This window comes from Vitis vinifera, chromosome 4 (genome assembly GCF_030704535.1).
Source record: "Vitis vinifera cultivar Pinot Noir 40024 chromosome 4, ASM3070453v1".
Classification (NCBI taxonomy): domain Eukaryota; kingdom Viridiplantae; phylum Streptophyta; class Magnoliopsida; order Vitales; family Vitaceae; genus Vitis; species Vitis vinifera.
Genome location: NC_081808.1, coordinates 7,580,896 through 7,598,780, shown reverse-complemented (window position 1 = coordinate 7,598,780; position 17,885 = coordinate 7,580,896). Strand labels below are relative to the sequence as shown.

The following is a 17,885-nucleotide window of genomic DNA, read 5'->3' as shown; positions in this document are numbered from 1 at the left end:
CCATCCTATCGCTCACCATCTTCCAATCCATCCTTATTCCTTTCCATAACCCCATACCATGAGCCTCTCTCACTTCCCGAGAGCACCAACCCCCTCTATCTTCTCCATACTTCCCTCTAATCACTTTATTCCACAAAGCCTCTTTCTCATTTGCGAAACCCCAATTCCATTTAGCAAGAAGTGCCTTGTTGAGAAAGGAAAGGCATTTGACCCCCAAACCTCCTTTCGTCTTACTTAAACACACCAACTCCCATCTTACTAAATGAGGCTTTCGCTCCAAATTGCCCCCACCCCAAAGAAAGTCCCTTTGGATTTTCTCTAATCTCCGTCTGACTGAGCTTGGTAAGCACAACAATGACATTAGATAGATAGGTAGATTTGATAACGTGCTTCGAATAAGGGTCGCCCTCCCTCCCTTAGATAAATATTGTCTCTTCCACATGGCTAACCTTCTTCGGAAGCACTCTTCCACACCATCCCAAACTATAACTGACTTAAAAGGAGCACCCAAGGGCATCCCCAAATATGTGGTTGGGAGACTACCCAGTCTACAACCAAATTCCCAAGCCAGATCATCCATATTCTCTACCCTTCCTACTAGAATGAGTTTGCTTTTATCCAAATTTATTCTCAATCCCGAAACGGCCTCAAACCACATAAGTAACCAACTGAGATAAGTCAATTGATCTTGTGTAGGTTTACAGAACACCAGTGTATCATCGTCAAACAATAAGTGGGAAATTAGGACCCCTTCTTCACTCCTACTCTTCACCCTACAACCCGATAAGAAACCTCCCTCTACAGCCCTTTTGAGAAAAGCACTAAAAACCTTCATAGCTATCACAAAGAGATAAGGGGAAAGGGGATCGCCCTGTCTCAAACCCCTGGAGCTTTGGAAGAAGCCCGCAGGGGTTCCATTGACCAACACGGAGAAACTTGCAGTGGATATGCACCACTTAATCCACCTAATCCATTTTTCCCCAAAACCCATTTTCTGCATAACTAAGAGAATAAAAGTCCAGTCCACCTTATCATATGTCTTCTCTATATCCAGTTTGCACAAAATGCCACTCTCATCATTCTTGAGGACCGAATCAATGGCTTCATTAGCTATCAACATTGCATCTAGGATTTGTCTACCTTCCACAAACGCCCCTTGAGCCTTGGAGACCACCTTTCCAACCACCTTTTTTAGCCTATTGGCTAAGACCTTGGCCAGCCACTTGTACAAGCTTCCTACCAAGTTTATAGGCCTAAAATCCCCTAAAGCTTTAGCCCCTACTTTTTTTGGAATTGGGACCATAAAAGTTACATTTAGGCTTTTAACAAATTTACCATTTTCGTAGAATTCCTTGAAAAAGCACATCACATCTGCCTTCACGAAATCCCAAGCAAATTGCCAAAAGGCCATAGAGAATCCATCCGGTCCCGAGGCTTTATCCCCATTACAGCCCAATAGTGCATCGAAGACCTCCTCTTCCGTAAAAGGAATCTCCAAGGCACTAGCGTCCAAAGGCTCCAATGTCTCAAACTACAGCCTGGAAACAGAAGGGCGTCATTCCCCCAAACTGGACAGCAACAGCCTAAAAGCATTGGCAATCCCTTCCCTAATTTCATTCTCCTTCGTAAGCCAAGCTCCATTAATCTTAATTCTTTCCACATTATTCCTCCTCCTGTGAGCATTAACCATCTTGTGGAAAAAACCGGTATTTCTATCCCCCTCTTTCAGCCACACTTCCCTAGAATTTTGCCTGCAAGTGATTTCTTCAAGTAAGACCCATTTTTTATAATCTTCCCTCGCTTCATTTCTAACTTCCAGCTCTTCCAGCGACAATCTGCTAATTTTCTCCTTGGCATCCCAAAACTCCATCTGCTCCAAAGCCAAATTCTTTCTATATTCAACCCGACCAAAGGTGTTTCTGTTCCACTCCTTCAACTTAGCCTTCAGAGATTTTAGTCTTTCGGCCAAGATAAAACTTGGGGATCTACTGAAGCTACCTTCTTCCCACCAATACTTCAATAGGTCCTTAACACCTTCCACTTTCAGCCACATATTCTCAAATCTAAACGAGGAAGGGCCTCTTCTCAGGCCCCCTCCGTCCAAAAGAAGTGGAAAGTGATCAGACACCGGTCTTGGTAGAACAAACTGCCTCGCATCACCAAAATGACTGTCCCACCCCTCATTAACCAAAAAACGATCCAGCCTTGAAAAAGACTGATTATTCACCCCTCCAATCCAAGTAAAAGGGCCCCCAACCATTGGCAGATCCTTTAACTCTAGATCTTCTATAACTTCTGAGAACCTTTTCATTTTTGAATTCAAGCTCCCTCCTCTGCTGCTCTCTTCCGGACTTATAATGGCATTAAAATCCCCTGCAACACACCACGGCCCATTCCAAAGCCCCTTAATGGCCCCCAACTCCTCCCAAAAACTCTCCCTAATCCTCCTCAATGTTGGGCCATAAACCCCTATAAACATCCATAAGAAACCATCCTCACAGCTCTTAAAAGTGCAAGAAATAGAGAATAATCCTTTTTGAATGTCAACTAACTCGAACACCTTGTTATCCCAAAACACCACTATACCTCCAGCTGCGCCCCTTGAATCTACAACTCCCCATTCAAGGAATCCACCCACTCCTAAACTACGAATAATGCCCATTGATATTTCCTGTAGGCAAACTAGATCCACCCTATTCTTCTTTATCAAAGCTTTGATCACCTTCCTCTTGTCGCAATTATTGGCCCCTCTTACATTCCAAGTAAGCAGTCGGAGCTTCATTTAGACACCCCCCCCCCCCCCCCCTCTCCCCTTCTCCTCCTCCTTCAAGATAGTTCACTGTCCATTCCAGCTTTCTCAATTCTCTTTCGAATTTTGACGACTCCAATTTTTTCCTTTTTCTACCATTCAACTTTCCTTTTTGAAGTTTCCTCTCTTTCATTCTTTTAAGCAAAAGCAAAATTTCCCCTTCGAAGCCCTCCGTTGGCATTCCAAGATAGCGGCTAAACTTAACCAAACTACTAGAGTGCCAACACAATTCCCCCTCTTCGACCCTCTCCTCCTCATTCTCTTGGGAAAACATTCCTGAAACCCCCTTTGACGCCTCCTCGGAAGACCTAGACTCCCTACCCGCCAAATTCGAGACCTCGGCCTCCCTCTCATCCGCCAATATCATCCTTAACGGACCCATAATAGCTCTCTCTACGGCTTCTGGACCTTTGCCCTAATCAGAAACCTTGGCAATGGCAACACCTTCCCCGTCCCGCCCAGAAGGAGTAGAAGAAAGAGAGATTTCCCGTTTCCCCAAAGAAAACAAAGAACAAGAGAATTGATCAGAATACCTGGAAGCCTCCTCCATCAACGCTTTGTCGGTGATTTCTGAGCAATTAACGGCCGGATGAAGCGACCCCAGCTGGGAACCAAACAATTCCCCCTCTTACTCTCCACCGACGTAGAGACTCCCATCGGAAGCCCTAACACCTCTTAAATTCTCCAATATGGGTCGTCCCACCTCCACCGGGCCTTTAAAAGACTCCATCATGGGCCGGCCCATCTCCTCTAAGTCTTTAAAGACTTCAATCACTTGGCCCTCCTCAGCGGGCCCTCTCCCCCACCCCAAATCCCTTTGCCGGCCCAACTGAAATTTTTTCCCAGGCCCGATACAAGAACTTTTCCCCCAAACTGGATGTTGGCCTCCTTTCGTCCCATCAGCCTCTGTTACTGTTTCCAACACAGTACCAGAGGACTCAGCCTCCTTTATGCAGCCCCCTTCACCAACTTTGCACGGCTCAGCTACTTTTGCAGGTTCCCCATGCATCTATACCTTCGCCATTTTGAATCCAGCGTGTGAATCTCCTTCTCCGTCATCCCTAACCTCCCGCTCCTTACCCTTCTTGTTTCTGATCACCGGAACCACTTCCGATAACCCTGGTTTCACCTCCCACCATAGCTGTAAAGCATAACAAAAAGACCCAACTACTACTTGCAAGGAGCTCGGCCACTCTAAACCTTCATATCTCACTAATAATCTGGCCCATTGTAGTTCCTTAAAATTAACAATGTCTTCATCCACTGTGACAAACCCCCCGCAACAGTCCTCGATTTTTTTAAAAACTTCTTGACTCCAAAAATGTAATGGCAAACCCACAACTCTCACCCAAACACTCTTGGCTCTCTCGCCATTTTGAGAACACCCCACCTTTAGGTCCCACCTATCCAAGTGCAAGATCGATTCCTTGAACCATCGGTGTCCTCTTAAAAGCACCTTATCTGCCTCTTCTTTATTCTCAAATTCAATCAACAAGAGAGGGCCCCCCAGCCTCGCAAACTTCACCCCTCCTTTAATATTCCACAGGGATCTCCCCCAACTTTCAAGAGCGGGCATATCTGGATCCGACATTGGAGACTGTCCCCATCTCCCAACCAGGCACCGGTCCATTAACTCCCTTTCGCTTAGGATATCTTTCTCCCCCAGTTGTAACCACACTGCTTCCCCTAACTTTTTCACTCTTGTTTTCACCATATCAACATAGGATTTTTTGGCTTTCCCCTCATATTCCTCATTTGTACTCCCTGTCCCATAGAAAACAACAGTTCCCCTGGGCTCATCCCGAGTCAAAACTCCAAGGAAGCGAAGCTTTTCAGCCAACAAGACCCATCCTCCCAAAATACCTTTTCCTTCTGGGAACACTAAACAATATCTCTTTGATTCCGGGTCAACCACAGAGCACAATAAGAACCTACCTGCCTCATTTGCACGACTTTCCAACTTAAACCTCCTTCCTCCATCTTCCCAACTTTTAACAAGACCCTGCACAATAACACCCCTGCAGCAAGCCTCCACCCCTTCCAACAAGCTTAAATCTATAATCGAAGTTCGCTTTGGCTCATAGATGCCCTTTTTTTTTCTTGTTTTCGATAAGCATTTGGGTTCATGGCTGACTTAAAGAGAGAGGATTACTGGATTCCCCCAATTCCATACGAAAAATGAGCATCACCCCGAGCCATCATTTTTGGAGCGCATGTAATAATTTCATATTTGGAACAGAAATAAACAAAAAATGATGTAAGAGTTCCTGTGGAAGTAAAACTGGATGCCTGAACCTGAGATTTCCTTCTAGGAACTATTTAATCGCCATGACCAAATAAAATTCATTAGATAATCCTAAAAACATCAAAAAGCTAATCACACTTCATAGGCAGAATGCCCTGAAATTATAAGCTAATTATGACAATTTAGGCAAGCAAGGCTGTTGAAGAGGATGACTAGAATAAAGGGGCAACTGTGTAACTTGGTTGGAAGGTAATTTGGTAACTCTGTCCTTAACATTCTTATTATGTAAGAACAGCTGAACAGAGAGAATACTTTAGGGAACTATTTCCAATTAAGGTTTCAGCAGTCAATAAACTAACCGGGAGCTCTAATTTGCCTGAACAAAGATGTAGCTATTGTGTCATGATCCCGTAACAAAATCTCTTGAAATTGATAATCAGTGACCAGTGCATCATGCTAAATATTAGTATCACCATAACACTGCTAAGTGGCAACCATGAATATATAAAACAAGAGTAAGATTTAGGCAATTAAAAAGGAAAACTAACCAACTATTGTGCCACAACCAGCTATTGTGTGAATTTTTCATTGAACATCAGTCATGAACATGAATGTTATAATATCACACAGATACATGGTTATGCACCTAGGTTGAGATAATTGGCTCAACCATCACAGTTTCAAGGGAAAACATTTGACTCCTACAAGAATAATTTAGCAATATGTGCAACATTTTATAGTGCTTTGGACATGAGAGAATGGATACAGATACGCCCATGGATAGTAATGATGTAGGCAGCTTAAAAAAACATGCAACCAGTGTTGTACAGTTTAAAATCCACTGATGATCATATTGTTCATTGTGATGAGAACAAGTGCCAGTACAATGTTCAGTTTATGACTCAGCTTTTGACACTAAACCAATGCACGTATGTCAGCATATTAATCTCTAACATAAATCTGCAAGCAAAAAAACCCTAAAAGAGCCTTATCTAATTCATGTCATTGGTTTCATAACATTTTGGGCTCCCTCTTTAAAGGTAAATGATACAGAATTAAATTAATGAGTGCCCCACAAAAAGGAGCCAACGTTTTGAGTTCTTGAGTGATGAAATATCTTGATGCTAGATTGGGACTAGATTGTAAATAAAATGTCAAGTAAATTTCCAAGAACTGAGAAATGTTCCATTAGATCACACTTCCTTGATTCATACATCATAATTTGAGCAAAATATAAATTTATAAAAAATAATCATAATCTCCACCTAGCATCCCCCATGGATAACCATCAAAAGGAAACATAGCTCTAAATAGGTGTGCTAGTAACATGAATTATAAAAAAGGGGAGGATGAAAAACCATCAAAAGGAAATGTAGCTCTAAATAGGTTGTGCTAGTAACATGAATTATAAAAAAAGGGGAGGATGAATAACCATCAAAAGAAAATATAGCTCTAAATAGGTTGTGCTAGCAACATGAATTATATATAAATAAATAAAAAGGGAAGGTGGGAGGAGGGGGAGAATACCTTAATGGAACGTTTTTTTATGTCTCGGAGACAGAAGTGCCAAATGCTTAGTTTCAACACCTGAAATGAGATTATTGCAGCTCTATACAAAGCCAAAAATGGGCCAAAATGGAAGAAAATCGAAGCACTTTTTGAACTATAAGTTCCAAGGATATTCCCAAATTCACTTTCTAGTGATGCTTTCCTCAACTTCGCATACTCTGCAGATGGCCTCTCGCCATGCACACTGGTATAGCCAGTAGAAAACCTGCACCAAAGGCCCTAAATTTAAACAGAACATTTGCAGAAGCAAGTAGTAAAGGAATCTAGATTATTGATGCGAGTGCTAAACTGCTACATAATTTAATGACGTGAGAGCCAAAAAGGAGCAGTAATCTTGGCAACCGTGCACTTACGCATTCCGGGCCAAGAGATACGGCGGCAAGCAGTTATCCTCTCTTCTTCCAATTCCAATACTTCTCTGACATCTGGAGGACAAAAATGTCCATAGAAAAGTCCCGACATTACTGTCATGCTGCAAAGCTGCAGAACGAACCCAAATTCAAAATGGAAAACACAACAGATAAATCGTAGGGGAAGTTATGATTAGGACACTAGAAAAATCAGAGATCTCCATGTATTAGGTTAAAGTTAAACAAATGTCTTCAAATTTATAAAAACATGATACCCAAAATTTCATTTTCTTTGCTTTTTCCTCGGCTTTCTCGGCAACCAAACGGAGCTCAATAAATCAATCACCAACAGTCATAGTGGAAGATCGATTGACGAGATTGATGGAAAATAGGGGAAATTGAAAGGTAGAATGAAGATTGAGAAGAGCACCTCTGGGAAGAATTGAGGCGTGGTGAGGGCGAGGGAGAGTGGCGTGGCAGTGACGGTGACGGTGACGGGCGAGAGACGTAGCTGCATTCCTCATTGGGTGAAATGGGTTGGAAGAGAGTTGAGAGAGGTCATGAATCCATGGGCGAAGAGACGTTGGTGAGAAATGCCCAGTGAGCGGAGGTGGAGAGACTTCAATCGGCGTAAAACAGTTGAGAGATGCGGGGAGGGCCTTGGGAGTTCCTTTGCTTGAGGTTTGAGGAAGCTGCCACGTTGCCTTTTACATGGCACCCCCGAGACCACTAAACTGCCTAAGCTGCATCCAATTTTGAACCCTTCTTGTTCTTCATCTTCTTCTTCGAAATTATATTTAAGTTAAACACTTACGAAATTTATAGTTACAATTATTTAATAATAATAATAGTCTTAAATTTAGTATATATAAAAAAATATGATTAATTAGATCATATCATGTATTTTATTTTAAATTTCATTACTTTGTACCCAACTCCGATCTTATTACTTTGTATCTCAATCCCATTCTTTTGTACTCCAATCTTATTTATTTATACTTAATTTCATTTACTTTTGCATTCATCTTATATATTTATATATTATCTAATGACTTAAATTTCATCATATACTTTTAATGAATCAAATTATATTCTTTGACAAATACTATTCAATACCATAGGTTTATTCAGTATCATAGGTCGGTATTGTTGTTGAGGTAACAAGATATCCCAATAGACTAAATGATGGATGACATGATGTTTATCATGGAGAGTGCAGACTAAGGGATAAAATTTGAGTGGGTTGGAAGAGGAATGTCGTCGCCCTAAAGTGGGATAGTGACTTGCAAGTCTCTTATTTTAAGTTATTTTATTTAATAGTTACTTTTGATGAAATCGCTCACAAATTAACAACAGAGGTTTCACACATCAACATGAATGATAGGAAATCAACTTTTTCTTAATCTTATATACTTATAATCTAGGAGGTTGTCGTTATCTTCATAAATCTAAAATATTATAAGTTTTATAATTCCTTAAGATTATATTTGATTGATAGCATAAGAGTATCCAATAAGATACACATATCCTAGAGTATTGTTTTCATAGGATATCTTATATGTTTTATATTTACAATATCACTTTTTTATAATATAGATGAGAAATTATGCTCCATTTAATTAAAAATATATATTTAGACATGGAATTTCTTTTTCTTACACATGGTGTCAATGTATTTAATGTTGAAGAGAGCATAGCACCATATTAAGACCAAGCAATTCTACAACCAAGCTATCACTTCCGCTATTTCTCTTTTTTACACACAGTGTCAATGCATTTAACGTTGAAGAATCAATTTCATCCAATCTATAGACAATTTTTGTTGACTTCTTATATTCCTTGATCCTTTCCAATAAGTTATACAAACTCATTGTAGTAAGGAAATGGTTTCTTTCTCATTTTTTTAGCTTTAAATTTGTCGCATACATAACAAATTAATATTATCCATAAGTTAATAATGAATTAAAAAAAACTCATTTTATTCGCGTGTTAACAATGATATTATACTATTTTTTGTTCCATGTTTTAATTTTTGACTCAATATAAGAGACAACTTTGATATTGAATGTACAACAAGAAATCATCATTGTCTTTCTTATTGTATAACCCAACTTAGATGTGCCATTATTGCATTTTTTGTTTCTAATTTTTTAATAGCTATTCTAATCATCTACACATAAATAATAATAAAAAATTATGTGAAATATAACTAAATTGTCTCATGGCTAAAGAATATTTCTTCTATAAGAGATGCTTGTGTTGTTAGAATTTGACAATTTAGTGTTTTTTTATGTTGAAAGGGATGCATGATTCTCCAATTTGATAGTTGTACTATCTAATTTGATGTCATCATATAATTCAACATAATGAATTTTTATGTCACTTATTTTAATGCAAATTGTCTCAAAGTCATATGAGATGTGACACTTAGTTTCCAGTTTTACGTAATAATATGTGTTGTAGGAATTTTAGGAATAATTACATAAACCATCCTAGGCCTTGAATCTTAAGGGCACATGTGAGATCTATCCTAAACTTCTCTTGATCTACATAGAAAAAGCAAATAAAGTATTCGAAAACTTAAATTTAAGGATTAGGAACAATACCTGTGATTTGGATATTCCCAAATCAATTCTAATCGATGAAGAGATGTCATGAATCCTAAAGACCAATGGATCTTCCACTAAATGACTTTTTTTCGTAGATCTTAACACATAAGGAAGGTAGATTCCTCTCTAAAGGGAATGAAGGCTACATTCCTCTTTATGAGAGACTAAATGATAGAAGTGTCAAAGCCCTAAACTGCTAAGAGGGTCTATGTAAGCTTCCTTATATTATAACTTGAGCTTATCTTAGGATTGAATTACTTAATGTAACCCATCGAGTCATAATTAATTAATTAGTCATATTGAGTTCCAATTAATTAATTAACCTAATCCAGAAATATTATTCATAAGTTATTAAGTAATCTTGGATATTACCGAAACTTTCTTATGCACACATATGAATAGAGATAACCTAAAACCCCTCAAATAATGTGTCATCAAGGAATATGAGTTTGAGTGAGGACTATTGGGACCCTTAGAAAAATATTGGCTCTATTAGAATCCAATTTTGAAATTGAATCAACATCTCTTAATAGAGAGTCAACTGCACTCCTATATCCTATGATATTAAAATGAGATACTAAATTCAAGTTTATGACTTACTATCCTTTCTATGCAAGCTCTCCATGAATTGGTGTTTGTAATTTAATGAGATGAATGTTATCAACCTCTCAAGATTACCTCTATGATCTCCAGTGTTAGGATTGAGCCCTTAAAAGCAAGACATGATGTAATCAAGTTAGACTTCATTGTTCCCTTATTATCCATTTTATGTATTAACATTGTTTCGAGCATTTAAACTCATATAACTTGCATTGTATACGACTTAGGTGCATTAGGAGTTGCACGAAAAATATGTCATAGATTCCTTACAAGATGATAAGTTGTTCATAATTAGTTCATGGATTTGGACAATCTAATAGAAACTATAGTACACTACCTCCTAATTTGAGGGATGACTTGTCTTAGTCATTAGGATGAGTATCCTATGATGAGTACACTAATATGTATGGTAATACATTGGACAAGACTTATGGTAAATTACGACATAAGATTATCTAGTTATCATGATTCATCAAGCTATTATATTATATAGACTCTTAACCTTAAAAGGATATTAAACTTGTATTGAAATCAACAAGTGGCTTTAACCTATGGGTGAAACCTTAACGGGTTAGGTCACTGTTGATGGAGGTTGGTGGTAACAGAGATTCTCAATAAAAGACACCATAATATCTCATAAGATTGAGACAATATGTCTCATTAGGTGATCCTAAGGACGTGTGATCATGAAATATATGGTCGTAGTAATTTCTTAAGTAGAATTTGACATATGTTTTTTGGAGTTAGAGTATGTTAGTTAACCACACAATATGAGTATGTTAGTTGTACTAGATCTTATAAATTGACTTTCTAAAATGGTTTAATTAATTAATTGAAGCCTATTATGACTAATTAATTAATTAATTAGAACCTAAGTAGGCTAAATTAGGTGACCAAGCCTAATTTGGGCTCAAGTCGTTTAAGTCTATAAGGAAGCCTGTATAAATTCCCTTTGGGGTTAAAGTTTTAGTTTTCCTATTCAGTTTTTTGAAATTCCAAAGAGAGGAATACTAACTACCATTAACGAGAGAGTGAGAGAGAGAGAGAGAGAAGTTCACCCTTCTCTTGTGCCAAGATCTGTGGAGGGAGAGATCGGGTGGAAGACCTTTAGGTAGACAAGTTCTACGATAACTATTGAGGATTTGACTTCTTCATCAGCTTGGCAACGATCTGGGAACATCTAGATCATATGTTTTGAGTTTCTATATCTAAATCTATGTTTAATGTTGGTTTTTAATGTCATATGCATTCTTTGTGATAGATTTAGAAAATCCTAAGATAGATGCATAAACCCTACATGATTTGGGCCTAGGGAATAAAGTAATCAAGAGTTCTTAGTACTTAGGTCTCGGATTTTCTTATAGTGTGATCCATTCACATACTATAACTCTTTAATAGCAAGCCAAATTTCATTTAAGGAATTACTATGACTATAGATTTCTTTATCACAAGTCCTTAGGATTATCCAAGGGAACATATGATCTCAAACCCATGAGATAATATTATGACTATTTTGAGAATACATGTTGCTATCTACCTTGATCAAAAGTGACCTAATCTATTGAGAATATATGACCACCTTAAGGTCTCACCCATAAGTCAAAGTCACTAAAGACTTCAACACTAGCTTGGTATCCTCTTAAGGTTGAGAGCTCATACAAATAGTAGTTTGGTATAATCATGACTACCTAATAATCAATGTTATGACTCACCATAGGTCTTGTCAAATGTGTAACCATGTACACTCATCATGAGAAACTCATCATGATGACCAAAATAAGTCATCCCTTCAATTAAAGGGGTTTCACAACAACCTCAAATGGATGACCCGAGTCCATGAATTAATTGTGAACAACTCATCCACTTATAAGGAACTTATAATTTGGATATTTCTTTTAACTTATAATACACCCAAATCATGTGCAATGTAAGTAATGTTAGGTTTGAATGCTCAAAAAATATAATACATGAATAGGATAGTCACACGGGAAACTAGAATCATATTATAAATAATAAAAATCAAGTATTGTTACATCATGTCATGCTTTTAAGGGCTCTATCCTAACAACCTCTCACTAGCCCTCAAATCATATTGAGAATATATTCGACACCTATACTATCCCTATGGTCATCAAAGACTCTACTAAACAAAGTCTTGGTGAAAAAATTCGTCAAGTTCTCCACATATGATATTTTTTCCATAGTTACATTACCTTTCTATACTATCTCATTAATTAGGAGGAATTTCCTCTTAATATGTTTACACTTTTAGTGCTTTCTTAGTTCTTTAGATTGTCTCTTTGCTCCATTATACAAAACAATCCCATGGGCAGTACAACTAAAGGAACTATCCTCAGACCCATGAGGGGACTTTTTAAGCCAAACGACTTCTTTTGTAGCTTTAGAAGCTATAATATACTCAACTTCTATAGTGGAGTTAACAATGTAAGATTCCTTCAGACTTCTCCAACTAATAGTCACACCACCTAGAGTAAATACAAAATCAAAGGTAGACCTAAAAAAGTTCTTATTAAATTGGAAGTTTGAATTTGTGTACCCAATGGGTACCAACTCATCACTAGGGAATACAACTCATCCTTTATTTTCCTAAGATGCATGAGCATATGCTTGATTGATGTTCAATGCTTTGATCTAAATTGGACTAATATCTACACACTATCCCTACAATAAAGTAAATGTATAATTTAGGATAGATTATCTAAGCTTAGAAAAATTTATTTCAAGATTACCTAGACTTTTCTCTGAAAAGATTAGGGTCTGTTTGTTTAGTGTTTTCAAGAACTGTTTTCTGTTCTTGAAAACAAAAAACACCAAAAACTTGTTTGGTTGAGATAGTCATTTTTGTTTTTGTTGTTCCCCGTGTTCTCAAAATGGCACTATTTAGAGAACAACAAAATGTTGTTTTCCCCGTTTTTGTACTGTTTATAGAACAAAATTAAAGAACAAAAAACTCATATGTTCTCCGTGTTTTTTTTTTCTTCCCGTTCTCATCTCTTCTCCAGCACAGTCGCGTCGCCTCCTCTCCAACACAGTCGCGACATCTCCAACAAGAAACAAAGGTAATTTCCACAGATGTTGAAGTTATTTTTTATAGATCTAATAAAATAGGTTTTTTTTGGCAATATTTGTTGAGGGAAATGTTAGATCTGGTAAAGAGATATCAATTATGTTATTCGAATTTTTTTTTATCACCTGCTGTTAGCTTCTTTTTTTCCCGTTTATATTTTCCTGTTTGGATGCTGAGAAAAGTAGGAAACGAGAATGAAAATAGAATGAGATCTGAGCTTTTTTTTATCACCTGTTAGTTTTTTTTTTTCGTTTATATTTTCCTGTTTGGATGCTGAGAAAAGTGGGGAACGAGAATGAAAATAAGCCCAAAAATTCCTGATTTTTTCCTGTTTTGATTTTTGTTGAGTTGTTCTGTTAAAAAAAAACAAAAACCTTACTTAAAGACATGGAAATCAAACGGGAAAATCCAGGCTTGAGTCTTGACGGGTGAAATACCTCAAGGAAAATGGAAAAAATGAAGAGAATCAGAAGAGGATGAGGTGTTGAATCACCAAGAACCTTTTCTCTCTGTAGATCTGCTCTTCCTCTCTCTCATCCAGACTCCAAAGCCCGATTAACCTCTACTCTTTGGGCCTGTTTGGTTGCTGCACTAAACAAACAGACCCTAAGAGTTGGGGGTTGAATGCAGCGTGTGAAGCAACAATACCCTCCACGTGTTTGAACTTTGAACCTGCCCTTTATAAATTCCAAATTCCCACACCTCACCAAACATCCTGTTTTGTCATAATCCATTTTTCCTATTTTTTGTAGCTTGTTTGTATACTTGTCTGATTTAGAAATGCTATGGCGCCCAAGCAAAGCTATTTCTTCCCTTCTTCCCACCTTCCGATTTCATGAAAGCAAAAATAATTAAAAAATTATAATAAAGTAAAAAATAAAATCAAAATTATTAAATTATTTTCTATATACTACTTCAAACTTATTTTAATTTTTTCATATGATTATATAATTTAAAATATATAAATTTTAATTAATTTTAATTGTATATTTTTGTAGTAAATCGAACATTAAAAAATTAATTTTTTAACATTATTGAAATCAAAATTATTGAAATCAAACTTTTTAAAATATTAAATTATTTTGATGTCTTATTTATTTTATTTAGATTAGTTATAAATATTAAATTAATTATTTTTAAAAAATTTTTATCTCATCTTAATAGAATATACTATAATTTTTAATAAAATTAAATATTAAATCAATAAAAAAAATAATAAAAATGATTTTATCATGTTTGATTTATTTTAAAAAAATATAAAAAAATATTTTAATTTTAAAATTAATCAAATATATAATTAATCAAACTTACTTTTCTTTCATTTTTTTCCCCCCAATTTTTGTTTCAAATTTTATAAAAACTAAAAAAAAAGTCTTTAAAATCTAATTAATATCAAATCTATTTTTATTTTTATTTATTTTTCTTTCATATTTTTATACACTACACTATACGTCAACAATCTTAATTCTCATTTAAACATAGCCTTAAGTTCTATTGGTGGTTTTAAAAGCTGTCTCCTCATAGAGTTCTTATTTGTGATGGGATTGTACAGATGACAACTGAGATAACAGATGTTGAGGATGTAGGAACATGGAGAGGTAATATAGAGAAAATCTTTATTGACATCATGGTAAATGAAGTTAATAAAGGTAACATGGATAGTGGTACATTTAGTACCAACACATGGAGAAGGATCTTACTTGAGGTCAATAGTCAAGGGAAAAGAAATTTCAACTTGAAGCAGCTTAAACAAAAATTTAATAGACTACGTGCAATGCACCGTGAGTTCTTTGATCTTTTAAAGCATACTGGATTTGGTTGGGATGCTGAAACTAACACAGTGCATGCTCTAGAGGAAACCTGGCAAAATTACATTCGGGTAAAAATAACTTTTAAACTAATTACTTTTTAATTTAAATATTTGGTAAACACTAAGAGTGAATTTTTTTTTTCTTTCTATTAGGCACACCCAAATGCAAAAAGATTCCGCTCAAAGGGATGCCCAAACTACAACTTGTTGGGATTGATCTTTAATCCATCAACAGCAACCGGTGCCCTCCACTACTCTTCCACCCAAGATCCACCAAACACTGATGATGAAGATGAGATGGATGACAATTTGGAACATGGTGGAGTGCATGTGGATGTAGATACTGAGATCCCTGATGATCCTCCACAACCAGAAATGGCAGGAGGAGTGACCACCCGTTCTGGAAAGCGTGTAACTGATTCTCTATTAGAGCGTAAAGGTAAGAAAGAATCCAGATTAAGTCAAATGGGAGATGCTTTGAAAGCTTGGGTTGAGGCATCAAAGGCTAGAACAGAAACATCTCGAGCTAGAACTGAGGCATTATTGGCTAGAGTGGACAGATATAAGAGTGGAACTAGTAGTGAAGCAACTAGTGGAGGTACCACTGATTTTAGCATAACAAGGTGCATGGCAGCCTTACAAACCATTGAACTGTTAGATAATGACAAATATTTAAAAGCTGTTGAGAAATTCACAATGCCGGAGTGGAGAGAGATATTTATGAATATGCCTGATGAGAGGAAAATGGCACGGCTTGATAGACTTTAAATGTGAATGTTTGGATGCATAACTATTATGATGACATTGTAATATGTACTATTTATCTTTTGGTTAGAATCTTTTACCATGCTCTTTAGTTTGTCATTGTATGGATGTTATTTATGGTTATGAAACTTATATTATAACTACTTTAATATTCATTTCGTGCTATTTTATATTGTGAGTTCATTTGTTTTATGTAGTAACCAATGGATGATAATAACACAAGCAGTGGTGAACTATATGAGTCAACTTCATCTTCTGAAGAGGGTGATGATTTAGATGAAATTTTTATTGCTCACATTATGAATGAGTATGAGGAAATATTTTTATGCAAGACACCTCAAAGGACATCAATGTTAAGTGGTGCACAATTTGTAAGAGATATGATAGAAGGTCATCCTCAGACATGCTATGAACTATTTCGGATGGATAAAGAAACATTTATGAACCTTTGTGATCATCTTAAGAGACATGAAAACTTACAGGATACACGATTTGTCACAGTTGAAGAGGCAGTGGCTATGTTCTTACTAATCGTAGGACATAATGTGAGAATGAGGGTTGTAGCAAACCGTTTTCAACACTCCACAGAGACTGTCGCTCGACACTTTAAAGAAGTTAGACGTGCATTATGTCGACTTGGCAAAATTCTCATATGTCCTAACAATATGACCAATGAGGTGTCTTCATATGTTGCTAGTAATCCTAAATATTTTCCATGGTTTAAGGTAAGAGTTTATAAAAAAAATATTTATAAATGTGAATTTCATGATGATTATTTAATTTATTTCCTTAATAATAATAAATGTTTGTTGTTGTAGGACTGTATTGGTGCAATTGATGGCACTCATATTAGTGCATGGGTCCCAACTAATAGACAAACCAGTTTTAGAGGTAGAAAAACAGTTATAACACAAAATGTTATGTGTGCATATAATTTTGACATGATGTTTACATTTGTTTATGCTGGTTGGGAAGGAACAGCAAACGATGCACGTGTCTTTTTAGATGCATTGACTAGACCAGAAGTCAATTTTCCTTGGCCAAGTGAAGGAAAATATTATGTAGTTGATTTTGGTTATCCTTGTATATCTGGATTTTTGCCACCATATCGAGGTGAGCGATATCATTTACAAGAATATCGGGGTAGACGTAATCAACCTATCAGGTATAAAGAACTTTTTAATTATAGACATTCATCTCTTCGGAATATTATTGAAAGATGTTTTGGTGTTTTAAAGACCCGATTTCCAATATTAAAGATGATGCCTTGTTATAAGCCAAGTAGGCAACCATCAATTGTTGTTGCATGTTGTACCCTTCATAATTGGATTCGTCTATCAACTCGAAATGATCAATTGTTTAGAGAATATGAGGTAGAAGACCTTTCAATCGAAGGTGAAGAAGAGAGCACAAGTAGCAGAAACCATTCAATTGATTTATCAGATGAGAGTGCAGCAGCTATGGCAGCTTGTAGAGATCAAATTGCTGAAGTGATGTGGGCAAATTATATTAATGTCAATCCATGACTTGTCTTATTTTTAATTTTAAATATTTGTCAACACTTTAGTGTTTTGTTAGAATTTATATATATTTGTTAACTTAACTAGTTCTCATTAGTGTTATGTGATGTTTGTTTTAATTTCTAATGATTAAATATTGCTTATAAATTTAATTTATAATTGTAAAAGTAGGATGGACAAAAGACCCATGTGAAATACATACATCATATTTTATTTTATTTTATTTTTAATAATTTATCAACTTATATAAAAAATTTAAAATTAAATAATTTTTTAAATTTAAATGAAATGTGTATTTAAAAATATTTATAATAATATAAAGTTACTTGAAGAAAATATTTTATTAATTGAAAAAGAAAAAAAAAACATCTTTCAAACATGTTTTTTTATTAACTAAGCCAAACATGTTTTTTTTGTTTTTGAGAACAAAAACTGTTTTTCAAAATTCAGTTCCCAAACACAATTTTTTTTCTAAAAACACCAAAAACTGTTCTTAAAAACTGTTCTCAAAAACTATTTT

At 36.0% G+C, this 17,885-nt stretch overlaps 2 protein-coding genes across 2 annotated transcripts in view; one reads left to right on the top strand and one right to left on the bottom strand.

Annotated features, from left to right (window-relative positions):
- LOC100246692 (uncharacterized) overlaps positions 1 to 7,737 on the bottom strand; it is a 42,340-nt gene extending 34,603 nt beyond the window's left edge. Inside the window, exons 1-3 of the mRNA XM_010650482.3 lie at positions 7,404 to 7,737; positions 6,977 to 7,103; positions 6,582 to 6,828 (exon numbers count right to left, since the gene is read on the bottom strand). Coding sequence (XP_010648784.1) covers positions 6,582 to 6,828; positions 6,977 to 7,103; positions 7,404 to 7,497 — 468 coding nt within the window. The 5' untranslated portion in view covers positions 7,498 to 7,737. The remainder of the gene's footprint in view (positions 1 to 6,581; positions 6,829 to 6,976; positions 7,104 to 7,403) is intronic.
- A 7,307-nt stretch (positions 7,738 to 15,044) lies between these two features.
- LOC104879063 (uncharacterized protein At2g29880-like) lies at positions 15,045 to 15,848 on the top strand. The gene is made up of 2 exons (XM_010650529.1): positions 15,045 to 15,149; positions 15,234 to 15,848. Exons 1-2 carry the CDS (start codon positions 15,045 to 15,047, stop codon positions 15,846 to 15,848), a joined length of 720 nt encoding a protein of 239 aa, XP_010648831.1.
- The last annotated feature ends 2,037 nt before the right edge of the window (positions 15,849 to 17,885 follow it).

Coding starts and splice junctions, on each gene's coding strand:
- LOC104879063 (XM_010650529.1), top strand. CDS start 15,045: ATGCACCGTGAGTTCTTTGATCTTTTAAAGCATACTGGATTTGGTTGG. Junction 15,150..15,233: donor CCTGGCAAAATTACATTCGG/GTAAAAATAACT, acceptor TCTTTCTATTAG/GCACACCCAAATGCAAAAAG.